The 15,518-nt window shown below is 40.6% G+C and overlaps 2 protein-coding genes across 8 annotated transcripts in view; one reads left to right on the top strand and one right to left on the bottom strand.

The window, feature by feature from the left end:
• LOC310686824 (GTPase KRas) overlaps positions 1-7,492 on the bottom strand; it is a 263,944-nt gene extending 256,452 nt beyond the window's left edge. The window contains exon 1 of the mRNA XM_083461126.1: positions 7,488-7,492. The gene's annotated coding sequence lies outside the window, so the exon portion shown is untranslated. The remainder of the gene's footprint in view (positions 1-7,487) is intronic.
• The window catches only part of USP6NL (USP6 N-terminal like), a 133,316-nt gene that overhangs the window by 27,439 nt on the left and 90,359 nt on the right, over positions 1-15,518 (top strand). Inside the window, exon 1 of one of the 7 annotated variants that reach the window (XM_083461098.1) lies at positions 2,862-2,949. The exons of the other annotated variants lie outside the window; for them this stretch is intronic. Within the exon in view, the coding sequence (XP_083317224.1) occupies positions 2,877-2,949 (73 nt within the window). The 5' untranslated portion in view covers positions 2,862-2,876. Of the gene's footprint in view, positions 1-2,861; positions 2,950-15,518 lie in introns of those variants that run through there. 7 annotated transcript variants of the gene reach the window in all.

The following is a 15,518-nucleotide window of genomic DNA, read 5'->3' as shown; positions in this document are numbered from 1 at the left end:
TTTTTGAGTAAAATCTGCAACTGTACTGATGATTTCTACCAAGACTTTAAAAAGTAGAGCGGCAGTAAGTAGAAGTTGGAAGTGGTTACTCAGTGGTGAAGACTTAGGCTCACATAAGATGTAACACCAGACCATGGTTTGGTGCCACACGAGTGAATCTTTCTTTATCTTGAACTCTCCTTTCCCCCCTCTCATTGCATGCTGTGATTACCTCCCTGCCTGCTTTATGCAAAACATTGCTTGTCATTCCATGTGACTGTAAGTTGTTTTAAACTATTTTTAACATTATGATTTAATGTTGTAGCCCACCCTTGGACCTTAGGGTGAAGGCTGAGTAATAAAATAGCAATAAAGTATTTTGAAGAAAATGATGAGTGACAGAGGACTTTTTACAGAGGAAAAGATAACTTGAGCTAGTGCTGTGTTTCACCCCCCCTTCCTTTCTGGTTGGTGAGCAAAAGGGGATTGCTTCAATAAATGGTTAACATTTCCTCCCCAACCTAACTTATTTTAATCACACACAGGCCCTTAATATTGGTGGTGACACAGAGTTCATGGAAAGCAAATACTTCTCTATATATTGCTTTTGTGATCGTGCCCTTTTCCAGCAAGCTAGAGAAACGGCCTCCCATAAACCTGTTGTGTGATTCAGGAAAGATTGGGTCTGAGCATGCCTAAATTATTCATTACTTTGTTTATTATGAATACTAATGTAGCTTTCCTTTTGTTTCATGCTGGCTCTTTCACTCATTCTTCCTCCATGCTTGTCGCAAGCCGGATGTTTAATAGCATCCTGACAGTTTTCCAAGATTGCTTTAGTTAGTGCTTAGGATTTCTTGCTCTCCCCCACCCTGCCCCAACTGTCCTAATAAGAACATAAGATGCTGCTGTATATGGAGTCAGCGCAGTGGTCCATCTATCTCAGTACTGTCTAATCTGACCGGCTGTGGCTCTCTAGGTTTTCAGGTAGTTTTTTCCATCCCTACCAGGAATAGATGTCTGGGACCTTTTTGTATGCAGAGCTTGTCTTCTAAGGAGATTAGATTAGTTGAAATCTTATTTTCTTTCTGTCAGACCAAGACAGAAATATGTACACACAAGGGTTAGCATCTTGCTCCCCCCCCCACCCACTTTTGTTGCACCAACATGTCTACTGTTTGGCATGCGAGATGACCCCCCCTCGCCCTCCAAGGCACTACCTAGACCTGGTCTGCATTTGTAATAAGTCTTATCAGTTATAGTGTGGCAGCACCTGCACTTTGGAACTTTGGAAGCCTGGGCTTTGTTTTGGGATAGCTCGGTTGGTAGAGCATGAGGCTCTTAACCTCAGGGTTGAGAGTTCAAGCCCCACGTTGGGCAAAAGATTCCTGCATTGCAGGGGGTTGGACTAGATTACCCTTGTGGTTCCTTCCAACTCTAGAGCTCCATGATTCTATGAAATGCAGAACCATATCAAGATTCCTTTTCCTGTCTCGAGTTCTAAGGTGACAGGGTGACCCAAGTGGGTGTGCTTCTAACTCATGGGTGCTACAGTTGCCTGATCAGTGCAGAGTGAAAGCAGGCCTTTGCTCCTCTCCAGCTAATGAGCTGTTGGGCATTGCTATTTTTGCATTGGGCAGAATTGCCCTGCTCAGCTGCAAGCTTAGAACTGTAAAGGAAACCGATTTTGGGCAGTGTTTCAGAGGCTGCATGTGACTTCAGTGAGGGGGATTGTGGCAAAAGCAAACCTTCAGTTGGCCACCCAATGTTTGTCAACCTTTGTGTACATGTATAAATGCGATGTGCTAACTGTAGTAGCTGCCTGATATGGCTACACTCCAAATCCAGCCTTCTAACTGGAGCAGGACAGTGTATTTGTGTGTAAAAAAAGGGCCAAAAGGCCAAAGATCGGTCTTTCTGTGCTCTAAGTTATGGCAGGTGCTTTTATCGAAATTTTGTCTTCTTCAAATATTATAGACTTTGTAGCAGTTCTGTTTCAGAACTTAAAGCTATACAGGTTTTGGAAGTATGTGGCTCCAAAGTGCTTTAAAAACAAGCTTAACTGGCTTCGTTTTGTAGGTTCTTTGACCATTCCTTTCCTTTTTTCAGTTTTGTGGGTTAGAGTGGTAAGCAGGTGTTACAGATGATAAACATACATTTTGTGTAATGTTCTGGAACGTTTAATTGCTGGAATTCAATTATTAAGATTACCTGACAGAAGCAATAGGAAAGCTTCAGACTGAACGTATGTTCTCTGCCCCTGGTGGTAGGATGAAACATTGCCTGAAACGCTCATAGGATTTTTCACTGTGCTGTGTAAAAATTCTGTTTCTGTTCAGGAACGTCAGAGGCAGGTGCTCATGAAATGGGTACTGAACTCTTATTGGGATGCTTGGAAACATTCTTGATTTTCTGCTAAGGCTCTTGAAGTTCAGCAAGGTGGAGATTTGGGTTATTCTCTCTCTCTCCCCACCCCCAGCAGCTTCACCGGTAGATCTGATGCCTGTCTCATTGCTGAAATCCTTTAAATATCTTTGTGCTGTTGAAAAGTGCACAAGTTCATGTTTTGAGCAGGCGCAAACATGCTCACCTTCTGTAGTCCTTACTTCTAATTGAAGAAAGGCCATGCTTACTTCTGACTTGCTTGATGGAGAAAGCGATGAGAGTTGCCTGCCTGGTGTTGCTTTTGCATCCATGTGCTGAAGTCACTTCAAATCCATCACCTCTCGCTGTACAGTTGTCAGGCACCCTATGCGTATCCCTGGAAAGGTAACTGAGTTGCTGCTGCGTCGCTCTTGCTCCAGCTTATTTGAAGGCAGACGTGTAATGATCTGTAGGGATGAAACCTGTTGGCATTCCAGAGGAGCAGCTGGTGGCTTTGATCTTGCTAACTAGCAATGATTCAGGTCTTGCAGATTGTGAAAGAGCTGGTGTCACCAGCACGACGTAGAACGGACTCTGCAAAGAAAGGTAGGAACAGGCTTGAAATATTCATCCTTAACTGTTCAAGTAATTCTTGTGGAAGCGTAGTCCTGCAGATTGGCACTTGAGCAACTGTCTGAAGCCTATGCCATCTTTATTTCAAGGCTTCATGTTGCACACTGGCATTCAGCTGCTGCAGCCTTGCTTTGAGTGGTGATAAATCCGATAAGAACAACATCGACAGTGCTGAAGAGAATTCTAATAGCACTCAATAACTGAAGATGGAATTTAAGTATATGTAGATACTTTATTGTAAGAATCATATTCTATTGTCTCTCTTCTCTCGTCAACCCCCCCCCCAAATAATTTTCTGTCTTTGTAATTCAGAGTGTTAAATAGCACTAGTATGCTAGAAACTATGCAGATAATATTTTGTACCTAGTATATTTGAGAAACTAGATGTCAGTGCTGCTTGGGAATAGCGGCTGTATAAATCTCATGTGCATTGCTTTTAAAGTGGGTTATATTTAGCATGTTTAACTTTAAGATTAGATACTCTGAAGCAATTTTACTTAAAAGCACCCCTTTGATCCCCTTGCATGTCAGTTGTTTTGCTGTAATTCCACTTGCTATTTTGTGCTTTAAAAATGCCTTCACAATATATCGGAACTGGTTCCGCCTACACATGAGGGTTTAGTGAATGACTCTTGTTTTTACGACTGTAGCCAGCTTTAGAAATGTACACATGTAGGTAATTATTTTATAGATTTTTGAAATTAAACATTGTGATCGCAAGCAATCTTGAAGCCTTTAAGGAAATTAGGATTTTAGCAGTATTTTGCTTGAAATTTTGAAGCAAAACTTATACATTGAGACACACACACACACACACACACACACACACACACACACACACACACAATGTATATATAATGTGTGTGTTTATGACATGTAGGTTGAGTGCATCTGTACTTTAAGTTCTGATACCCCAATAATAGACACACTCTACTTGAAGAAAGTCCAATTTGTTTAATTAGAACTTAATTTTAAGCAAATATGCCCAAATCTGCAGACACAAACTACTGTTAATCTAAATGAGGTCATCTACAGACACTTGAAAGTTATTTTTTGGTTCTTGGATATGCTATGATGTCATAGTGAGGGTACGATTATACCTTCCCCCTCGAACTTAGCTTTACATTTGTTAGACAGTATGTGTATTGACTATATATCAGTGTGAGTATTGGCCATCTGTAATGATGGAACTCATGTATACACGTTGCAAAGAACTAACTCCGGATGGGGTTGCACTCCACCTGAAGACCTAGGGATGCTTGTCCTGGAGATGCAGGTGATGTTAGTGGTCCAGGACTACTCACCAGTTGCAGCCTTATTTAGAGATAACAGATCTTGCCTTGGTTACGCATTTGGCTATGTCCAGTATATGCCTGGGTTTGATTATTCTAATGCACTTTACATGCATTTGAAATTGGTCCAGAAACTAAAATTGGTGCAGAATGCAGCGACTCTAATGCTTATAAGATATAGGCATCGTGTTCATATTCCGTACCAGGTACACTGATTGCCTATTCTTTGCAGGGCCAAATTTAAGTTCCTGGTGTTGACCTGGCTTAAATTCCTTGGAGCTTTAAAAGGTTAATTGAAATGAGCTTCTGGTGCTCTGTTCTCTGATTCACTCTGTTCTCTGATTCACTGGTGAGAATTGTGAAATTAGTGAGTACCAGGGACCATATTGTTTCCTGGGGTGACCCCACATCTTTGGAATGCCCTCCCATGGAAAGTGTGCCTGGCTCCCGCTTTGCTGGCCTTTATGAGGATTTAAAAGACTTTTTAAAATTCCAATTTGCATACACTTAATTTTAATGTATTGTGCTTTTAATTGCGGTATTATCTGCTGCTGCCTTATTTTAATGCATAAGTTAAATATTGCTTTTCAGGTTTGGTTATTTGCTCTGTATTTTAAAGTATGTTGATGTTATTGAAAAGTGGACTAGAAATGTTTAAAAGATTATTGGTTGTAGATATTATTCTCTCTTCTTGCTTCCACAGTGAATAAAAAATTTAAAAATATACTTTCCTCCCTCACTTTCCGGGGGAAGAAATAAGTTTTCAGTCTACTCTACTTTTCATTTTTCTCTTCAAAACTCATACTCTATTTAACCAGAATTCAGTCAGTCACTGAATAGGTTTAAAGTTTTATAAGAATTGTGTTTGCTATGTCTTATGGAGGTAGAATATAGGCAGTTCAGCAGTTTGTGTCCCCATTGACAGTTTGGGTCGTCCCCCCCCCAAAAAAAATCTCTCCCCCCCGCCCCCGCTACTTCTTGTTCATAAGAATCAGCTTCATTCTTTTCTTAAGCTGTGTTTCATGGAGTTGTGCTTGTGTCATACAAACTTGTGGTTTTCGATCATTCTGGAGCTGAAACGTTCGAGTTCACAAGTGTTCAGCTTCCACTGTATTTTGCATTTTAAAAACACCTTATGCGTTGCCTCAACAAACATTCATTTGATGGGAAAAGTGCATGTATGTATTCCATTTTTTTAAAAAAATCTAATTATATATTGAAACCCAAACTATGAAAAAGTGAAACAGTCCTTTCCTTGTCCAGTATCTCTGAAAGGACTCGTTGAGTTTCAAAAACAAAACTGCTAATATATGAAGTAATGCTATTGTATGAGCCTAGATTGAGACCACATTCGGAATACTGTGTCCATTTTTGGTCACTGTACCTCAAGACGGATATTCCAAAGCTGGAAAAGGTGCAGAAAACAGGAACAGAAATGATCAGGGAGATGGAGCAACTTTTCTAACGTGACAAATTAGAACATTTGGAGCTGCTTAGAAAAATGGTGAGGGGCTATTGGTAAAAAAAGGGGGACATGTTAGGGACAGATATGAGAGAGGGAGAGGTCTTTCCTCTCTTACAAATCTAGAACCCAGGGCCATCCAATAAAGCTGAACTTTGGAAGATTCAAGCAGAAAAAAGGAAGTACTTAGCACAAATTATAGTTAAATTATGGCATTCACTTCTTCAAGACATGGGGACGGCCACAAACTTGGATGGCTTTAAAAGATGGTGAGACAAATTCATGAAGACCAGGCTGTCAATGGTTACTAATTATGATAGCTGTATACCACCTCCAGAATTAGGGGCAGAGTGCCTATGGATACCACTTGATGTGAAACAGTGGGGGATGGCTATTACTCCTGCGTTCTGCTTGTGTGGTTTTAATATGCAGTTGTGTTGGCCACTGTGGGAAATTGGATCCTGGACTATATAATAAAGCCTGTGTCCCTGGCCACTAAGCTTGTTTGTTTGCTTTAACATAGCAAATATTCTTCCAGAGTCACACAATTAAACAATGTTCTAAGTTTGTCTCCTGACAGGGCTTTGCTGGTAGAATAGATTGGCGTATTGTGTGGGCAGAGCAATATTTGATTATGATATTTAGACAGCTACTTAAACAACTTGGTCATTTGAGAATTAAAATGAATGTCTTAATTTATTGAGGGAGTTGTCTCTTAATTAATCTGTTCTTATTTTAGGTGATAACCTTGGCTGATGTTTAACATTTTTTTACTTAGAATACCAGATCTCTTGCAGCTGATATAAATTGCTGTGTTACTAAGCAGTCTGTTTCCTTTTTCCTTTTTAAAAAGGGCAGTAAATTTATCTGGGTTGCCCAAGCCGGGTAATTTACTGTCCTTAAAAAAGAAAAAGAAAAGACTGCTTAAACATGTCTCCTGGTTTCTTATGAGACACCAAACCTTAATATACAAGCATGTGACTCCTTCTCTTGGCTCGTAAGTGAGGAAGGGCCATAGCTTAGTGTTGGAATACATGTGTTGAATGATACAGGACTGGTTACTGGAATCTTAAGTTAAAATAATGTCTTGTCAGACTTTGCAATATTAGACTAGATGCAGTAGTGGTCCAACTTTTTGTGAGCATGTTTATAGCTTGTTGATGCTATGTTGTTGTTGTTTAGTCGTTTAGTCGTGTCCGACTCTTCGTGACCCCATGGACCAGAGCACGCCAGGCACTCCTGTCTTCCACTGCCTCCCGCAGTTTGGTCAAACTCATGTTTGTAGCTTCAAGAACACTGTCCAACCATCTCGTCCTCTGTCATCCCTTTCTCCTTGGGCCCTCCATCTTTCCCAACATCAGGGTCTTTTCCAGGGAGTCTTCTCTTCTCATGATGTGGCCAAAGTATTGGAGCCTCAGCTTCACGATCTGTCCTTCCTATATCAACTGTTATATCAACTGTTAAAGCAGCGAATGTCAATTAGGAGACCAAGTCAGAACACTGTAGGTTGGATCAACCATAGCGCATTGGACAGAATGGTGTATTCAGAAAAAGGAACCAAGGGTTTATATCTCTTTGGCATTGAGTGACTTCAGGCTAGTTACTAACTCAGGATTTGTACACCATCTGTAAACTGGAGATGCTAATCTACTTTACTGAGATAGCGATTGGGTTTGTGGAATGAAGATTTCAATGCACTTGTATAACAAGTGCTAAAGAAACTATAGGCAACTTGCAATATATATTTAAACACTAGCTGACTTTTTCTGTAGTACTGTAACGTAAAGTGGTGGTGAACTTTACTGTCTCGGGTCACCTTGACAAGTGGTCAGTAGGCCACAGCAAAGTATATTGGTGTGCATTCCTGTGTATTCATGACTATGTTGCTGTTCTTAGCCTGAAATGTTAAAGAAGGCTAAGAAAGGAAGGGAGATACGGAATAGTTGATATGCTCTTCAGGGGCACACTTTTCGTGACTGTTCAGAAGCTCAGGTATTTCATAACACAGCTGCAAGACTGCTGAGACATTTAAACATCAGCACATCTCAGCACTCGGTAAAGAATTCCACAGGTTAGCGAATTCATTTCCTAGCATGATTCAAAATGCTCCTTTCCTTTCCTTTCCTTTCCTTTCCTTTCCTTTCCTTTCCTTTCCTTTCCTTTGAAATGCCCCCCAGCAAATTTCCGTCAGAGGCAACTATCAAGACAAACAATATAATCAGGAAAGAGCAACAAAACGAAAATATCAAAACATGGTGGATAACTCAAACATGTAAGGGAGAAAGGGCTTTTTAAAACCCTAAATCTAGGGTACAGTGGTACCTTGGGTTACAGAACAGTTTCAGGTTAAGAACGGACCTCCAGAACAAATTAAGTTCTTAAGCTGAGGTACCACTGTATTTGAAGTACATGCTTCCAGATAAATCTGCTTGGATGTTGGAGCTTGTCATTGGAGTTGTCTAAGGGTGTCCTTGCCATCTCAAGTGAGACAAAGCCTTCACTGTAGTAGCCCCTCAGATTTGAAACTTTCCTTCCTGATCTGTTTGCCTGGTGCCAAGATTATGGGTTTTTGGCAGCAGCTGGGATGGTCTCTTTGGGGGTGGCAGCTTCTAAGGGTTTTAATAGGTAATGTGATTGTAGATCTACTTGTAACTGTTGGTATATGCTGCTGCCTGTCTTTGTGGCTCCTGTTGTGTATTGGCAGCTGCCCTGGGAATTTAAAAAGTGGATTCAGAACTAAAAAGGGGAATGTAGACAGAACAGAAGTGGTGTTCTTATTCATTCATTCATCCATTCATTTTCATTTTCATTTCATTCATTTATACCCTGTCTTTCTCCCAAGTTGGGATTCAAGGTGGGTTACAGTGTTATAAACATTAATCATAAAATACAGAATAATAAAAACAAACTAGTTAAAAACAATAATAAAACACATTGCAACATATTTACAACCAACAGTTAGGATACAATTAAGTTCTGCTGTACTACAGCTGTTATTTCTGGCTGGGGGGGGCAACATTACTGTGAATACACTTGAAAATGAGATGTTTTAATGGTATTTGGCTCTGAAGGAACTTGGTGTTCTATTTTGCTGATAGTCTACGTGACTAGCAGGCTCGTGATACTCTCTGTGGGCCTTAGGATTTCTTCACTGAACTCTGTGTTGATGGATGGATATATTCACAATCTATTTAATCTCTTTGGTTTGTCTTAAAAAAGAAAGAAAGCTAGTCCTTGAATGTATGAACCTTCTGATTTAGGTTGTTTGTGTGTGCTCTTTGCGCTGGGATTTTGAAGGAGCAAAGTGGAAAAGGAGCAGTTTATTTTCATCTCCCCACAAATAGTCACTTGTTTCTCCCCACCCTGGTCTTTACTGTCAAGGCTAGCTTGTGAGGCCTGGATGTTTCCCCCAGTTTTCTCGAAGTGTATGTCTGTGCTTTGCTGTTTATGTTCCAGTACTGATAGCGGCTCTGTTGCATTTCAGGGTGGACATGGTCAGCCACACCAATTTTGTTTGTATGCTCGAGCCATTGGGTCAGGGTCCTCAGATAAGCACACTGACACATCCTAGAGTTGGGAAAGAGCTGGGTTGTGTTGGGAATAGTGCTTTTCTTTTCAAGCCTGAGTCAGTGTAATAATGTGAGATGGAAGCAAAAAAGAAACAGAGTCATTTAGTGCTCTACTGAAAGTGAGTAGCCCCTGGCCTAAATCTGGTATACTGGGTCAAGCTGCAATGCAGGCCTGGCTCTGAAATGTGGTGAAAAATATATATAATGAAATGAGTTCACGAATAGTTCTACTATTTATTAAACCCTTCCTATCTTGTTTCTCTGCTCCTCCCTGCTCAATCTTCACTAGATCTAACATTTCCAGAGATGTTTATTGATTAAATAATTTTTTTGCCAAATAAATTTTTATATTTTCAGAACTTTAATATAGGTGCCTTTTTGAGGGAGAAGTGTGTGAGAATTTGCAATTCAATAAAACAAACACCGGCTCATTATTAAAAGGAAAGGTCATTTGAAATATCTTTTCACTCCCGTTATCAAATTGCACAGCAGAATCAAAGTAAGTTTAAAATTTGCTGTGTGCTCCATCAATGAATTGGATTTAATATGTCAGCCACAAACCCTTGCTAGACCCTTTAAGAACATATTGTGTGATGGTCTCGAAAAGTGCATAGGTAGGGCCTTGTAATAATTTCTCTAATTGCTCTGAACAAAATATCTCCTCCACAGCTTGACAATGTGTGATGTTAATTTGTAAGCACCCTATAGCTTAGGTCTATACGTATTACAGCGCATTTGTGAATAGAATGCTTTGATATTAATATTCCAATGGTTGGATGACTGGAAACATTCCATGCTCTCTAAAAGGAAGAGCAACCTTGTGATGGGTTTCCCTTGGCAAGGATGAAATAACCTAATCCAATTATGCTTCATCTGCTTTATTGACCTCTTCGTTCCCCCTTCTTGACACATAGTGGCACAATAAAGGAGCTCACCAGCAAGTGCTTTTGCATTTATTGAATTTGCAAAGCTGCTATTAAAGTTTTGGAAATGCATGGTTGGAGCTTGCAGGTTTTCTGTCCTCATGGAATTGGTTGGTGTGTTGGTGCAGCGTTGCCTAGATGCTTTCCATACACTTCGGACTAAAGTAATGCTAGGAGGACTATGGACTTTTGCCATGGAAGCAAGCAGGCGGGGAATTTGGGAGCTTTTATGTGCATCATAGGATTGTTTAGTTCTAGGTGAATATTGCCAGTTGTTGCTTCTGCTTTCATTGCAGCACTGTGTGTTAACAATCCTAAAGGGGCAGTGAGGAATTGACCAAGAAATGAGGTGAAGGGCTGAACTTTACACGTTGACTTGAACTAACATGTTACTTGATTGCGGGTTTCGTTGCCTTAGCAAAAGGAGTTTGGATATTGCAAGCTCTGCTGTTGTTTCAAAAAGAAATTTAGAGATCGTTGTACTTAAGTTACGCTGCCTGACAAGAAAAGATATTTGGCGTTTAAAGTCCAATTCTGTCTTCATTTAACGCCATCTAGCAGCAGGTAGAAGCGTTACCCACACATCAAGCTTATGTGGGTGAGGGATGACAACACTTGTCTTCATGTGTTTATATGAGCAGGATTCAACTGCAAGTGAACAAATGCATCCTTCTCTCTCTTTCCCTCCACCCATTGTGGTGGATGTGTTTAAATTTTGTCTTGCAGACAGTTGATTGTAAAAGTGAGAGATGAAGGGAGGTTGTCAGCACAACCCTCTTGGTCAGACAGTTGATTTCTCCCGAGCAGAGAGAGCAACTCATTTAATTTGTTTGCTAGACAAGACTGTCATTGCTGTTGTACGGATGGGTAGCATAGGCTGTAAATTTTGCTGATATGAAACCCCAAGGAACTGAGCTGGCTGGGCCCACAGCTTTTGAGGAAGTCACAGAAGTCAAGAGGGCAAATCTAGTGTACATAATACTCAAATATTAAACATGGTGCCCAGTTTAGAGGATAGAGGGCAGATTGTTCTTCTAATGTGGGGAATCCACAGCATCAGGTGTTGGTCATCCAATGAACAGATTTTGTGTTTTCCTCTAAGCTCCTTTAAATTCTGCCTTAAATCTTTAATTGGGGACAGTGTTTTCCTCAGTCCATAGTTCCATAGTCGATGCTGGAAAGGGAAGAAAAAAAATTCATATAGGAGAGAAGGTGGAGAGGGCACATATAAGGCAGTTTCCTATGTTCCACCCAGCCTGCAGCTTGGCCATTCATGGGTTAGCCTGTTGTATTTGCAGCCTGAAAACCCATGTTTCTGCTGATCTTTGGATAGAAACCAGAAGGAAAACCTTTCTTAAATCTATTTTCATAATGCAGAGGGATCAAGATGCTGGTACATCCATGTTGTGATGGAGCCTACATGAATGGTAGAGTCTCTGCTTTTAGGTCATTTCCTGCAGTCATATTTAATCAAAGCTAATCACATGGGTTCGGTATTAAGCCGATCTTCATGCATAAACATTCCTGTTCTGCTAGTGGAAGAGACTTCCAACTGCTGAATAGAACACACATATGCCAGCAAATTTGGGGGGGCATGCAGGAGGAGTGGAAGAAGGGAACTTCCATTGCCTGGGCAGTGTTCGACTCATGGAGCATTGGATGTAACCTCTTGGTTTCCAAACCCAAGTTTGCTGAAGGAATATGGGAGAGCGAAAGTGTCCATAGAGGAGAATCATCCTCAAGAGGCTACATTGCTTAACGCTTCATGCACAGCAGTTATCTCATGGAAATAACCCCCCTACACTTTTTCTCAGCCATGTTTACCTCTGTTTTTGGAACCTGGCAGAGAAAGAAACTACTACAAACTTGTTGAGGAAGCACATGCAGAGAATCCCATTTCCTACTTACTGCTTTCCCCCTTTATCCCCTTTATATATGGGAAAGCCTGTCTCTCTGCCTTGTTATATAACATGTAGCTCCAAGAGTCTTGTTTATAGATTCTCTTTTTTTGAGCAGCAAACTGACAGATTCTAGACAGCACAACAGATGTTAACATCTGTAGTATACTTTGGACATAACAACTGACAGTCAAGCATACTTCTCCAGGGCATTTTTACTGTTGGGAGAGTTGAGCTTTGTTGGATATTCTTGGCACAGAAGGAAAAAGTTTTTTAAAGCTTGCCTCAGCTGTGTACTTGTGGTTGTGTTTTTTTTAATGGAAGCATGGGTGATTTTTGTGCATTTGGCCAATATGTGTTGTCACGTACAGTTAATTTTGCAATACTGACTTCTTTTAATAGACAGGTACAGCCCCCTTGAAGCATTTATTGCCTTTACAAACAAATGTGCCATGTTAAAAAAGAATTCAAAGTTTTGAAGAGGTGACCTATTTTTTAAAGTAGTTTATTTTTCTTATAACTCGTAGAGCACTGTTAAACACCCATGAGTATGGGATTTACTATGTTTAAATATGAATGTTAGCCTCAAGCTTTGGCCATTAAACCTGCAAGCTTCCTCATTAAATTTACAGGTTGTACTAGCGTGTCCAACATGTTGACAGTGTTTATGATATGTACTTTGTAAGACACAGCTATTTATATACATTTGCCTCACATTGGGCCAGGCTTATGCCTTCTTGGCTTTAATTTAAGAGTTATCCAAAGTGAAATACAAAATGTGCCATGACCCCAGTTTACATCATGATTTGTAGCTGTTCGTCGGTGCTCATTGTTCCAAGACACATGTTTCTTAAAGACAACTGTGTGGTCCATATTCTTTTACCTAGAATACTGAAAAGCCTAGCTTCTTTGCAGGAGAAATAGGTTTCTAGCCATCAAGCTTGTACGTTGGTTTGAAAATACAAAAGCAATGAATAAGAAAGAGCCAAATTTTCAGTATGGCTTTTGATTCTTATGTTCCTAAGTTCATATATCAAAAGGGTGCAAAGACTGAAGTAAGTTCCTGGCATTCAGAAGATATCTTAAGGCAGCCCTGTTCGGGGAAGTTTTTAACGTGTGATATTTTAGTGTATTTTTGGTTTCTATGGAAGCCGCCCAGAGTGGCTGGGGAGGCCCAGCCAGATGGGCGGGGTATAAATAATAAATTATTATTATTATTATTATTATTATTATTATTATTATTATGGCACAAGAATAGTAAATCCTAGGTTTAAAAAAAGGGGGGCTGTCTGGCCTAGCTTTAGAAAATATTTTTTGGGGTGGGGTGGTGGGAGCTTCTGCTTCTCTTTGCCATGTTACTTCAGGAGTTAAAGATGCAACTGCATTTTGCCTGCGGGGGTGAGGAAATGCAACCAACTTTGGGTTGGTTTTGGTATCAAAGCCCAAAATGGTGGTGTCCAGGCCCTTCTTCTTCCCCCTTCTGGGCTTTCTGTGTTTTTAGACTGTACACACACATTGCAGTTTTTATGCTGCAAGATACCCCGAGAATGCTTTGTTTATGGCGCAGTCTGGAAATGCTGTAAACAAATTCTGCTGCATGGCTAAAACAGTTCCCTGCGTCCCTTTCTAGCAGGAAAGGAAGACTGAAAATGTTTTGGCTTGCCTGCTGCACAGATGAGCCACGTAGCAGCCAAACAACCCCCAACCTTTCTTGCACCTTTGGGGAGGAGACTGGAATTGCCTTGCAACTCTCAAGAACATCCCCATTGACCTCCTTGCTCTTCATGCTCACCAGCGAGTTGATTCTCATGTTCTTAAGCTGCAACACGCCTGTTGTGAGAGGCCAAAATGTGGGTGGTTGTACCAAAGCATAAAGAACCAGCTAGTAGGCCATTACAGGAGTCTTCACAAAGGAGCTGGTGACGCACAGAGCCTCTTTCGGAATGGCTCTCTATTGCACAGCATTGTGGGATTGCACCCAATGTTAGACAGCCCATTGAAATTAATGGGCATGACTCACTTGGGTCCTTTATTTTAATGGGTCTACTCTGAGTACAACTAGCTTATATATCCTCCATGGTTTGGAGGTGAGGGATTGCGTCAAAAATAAGCATAATACTGCTTGTATTTCCTCTATAACTGCTTCCTATCGTACAGCATATTCAATAGTACTGTATGTTTCTGTGGAGCAAAACATAAAAGAAGAGCCTGTTGGATCAAGTCAGTGGCCAATCTAGCCCAACATCCTGCCATTACAGTGACCAGCCAGTTGTTTATGGGAAGTCTGCAATAGGGACGCAAGAGCACTCTTCATTCCTTTTAAAACTGTCCAGGTTGGTGGCAACCCTTGCCTCCAGGGTTTGACTATTCACTGTCTCTGCTGCATAAAGAAGTGTCTTCAAAGTATTACCTGTTTGTTCATTTTGACACGCATCATGAATATGAAAATTATATGTGGGTTTTCTTAATGGGTAAGATATGTAGCTTAGCATTCTGGAAAATTTCTGACGTGGTCCTACCGGCTTGTTTTGATTCTGCAAAAACGTATTTCCATCTGACTTGTAGGTGGCCTGTTGCTCCAGTTCCTGGAAATGGTAAGTGCCCAGTTTGCTAGACAGTGGTCCTTACTGTTTGACGGTTCAGTCTGCAACAGAAATAAAACTTGGAATTCAGAGTGGAAGATGTTTTCCTCTTCAGCTACAGAAGGTCCATTCTGCAGACTCGAGAGGAACAAAGGTCCCTTTTCATAAGTTGAGTGTGTCACCGCCCTGCCTTTCTCAGAAATCCAACAAACCAGGGCTAGGTTTACCCTAGCCAGAAAAGGGCAATATTGCAAGGAATGTCTGCTCATCTATCTCTGTACTAATTAATTAAATGGTACATAGCAATATGAAAAAGAAGCAAGCTTGTGCATTTATTTATTTATTCATTCATTCAGTATCCCAAATGTTGAGAAGCTAGCTATTCCTTCACAGAAGTAAATTCTACTTTGGAATATTCCTGCACTCTCTTGTGGCAATACTGTATGTACAGCCCAGGGTACCTTTCCTGTTGCCATTCATCTTTCCTGGAGGCAGTGGCTTTTTACACAGGCAACTCTGCACTGAAAGTGCAGTTTTCTGATGTTAAGAACAATTTTGAGTATTAAAGGGGAAATTTATGATACAGTCCTCTCACAGAGCTTTCCTCCTTGTGCTGGATGGCCTGCATTTGGACTTGAAAATCAGTGTGTGGAAAGTATATAATACAAAGTAAGAGTATAATCTTGACAATGGCACCAAAGTAAAAAATAAAATTCAAGCTTTCTTATGTGTGGAAGGACAGAGGATAGCCATCTTCAATTAATGGCAACACTTGGTTTGTATTACTTGACTACTCTTCCCTGAATTTTTAAATGA

The sequence above is a fragment of the Podarcis liolepis genome (genome assembly GCF_965112155.1).
Source record: "Podarcis liolepis genome assembly, chromosome: 10".
NCBI classification, from domain to species: domain Eukaryota; kingdom Metazoa; phylum Chordata; class Lepidosauria; order Squamata; family Lacertidae; genus Podarcis; species Podarcis liolepis.
Note: the sequence above shows the minus strand (reverse complement) of the source record. Positions and strands in the feature narration are given on the sequence as shown.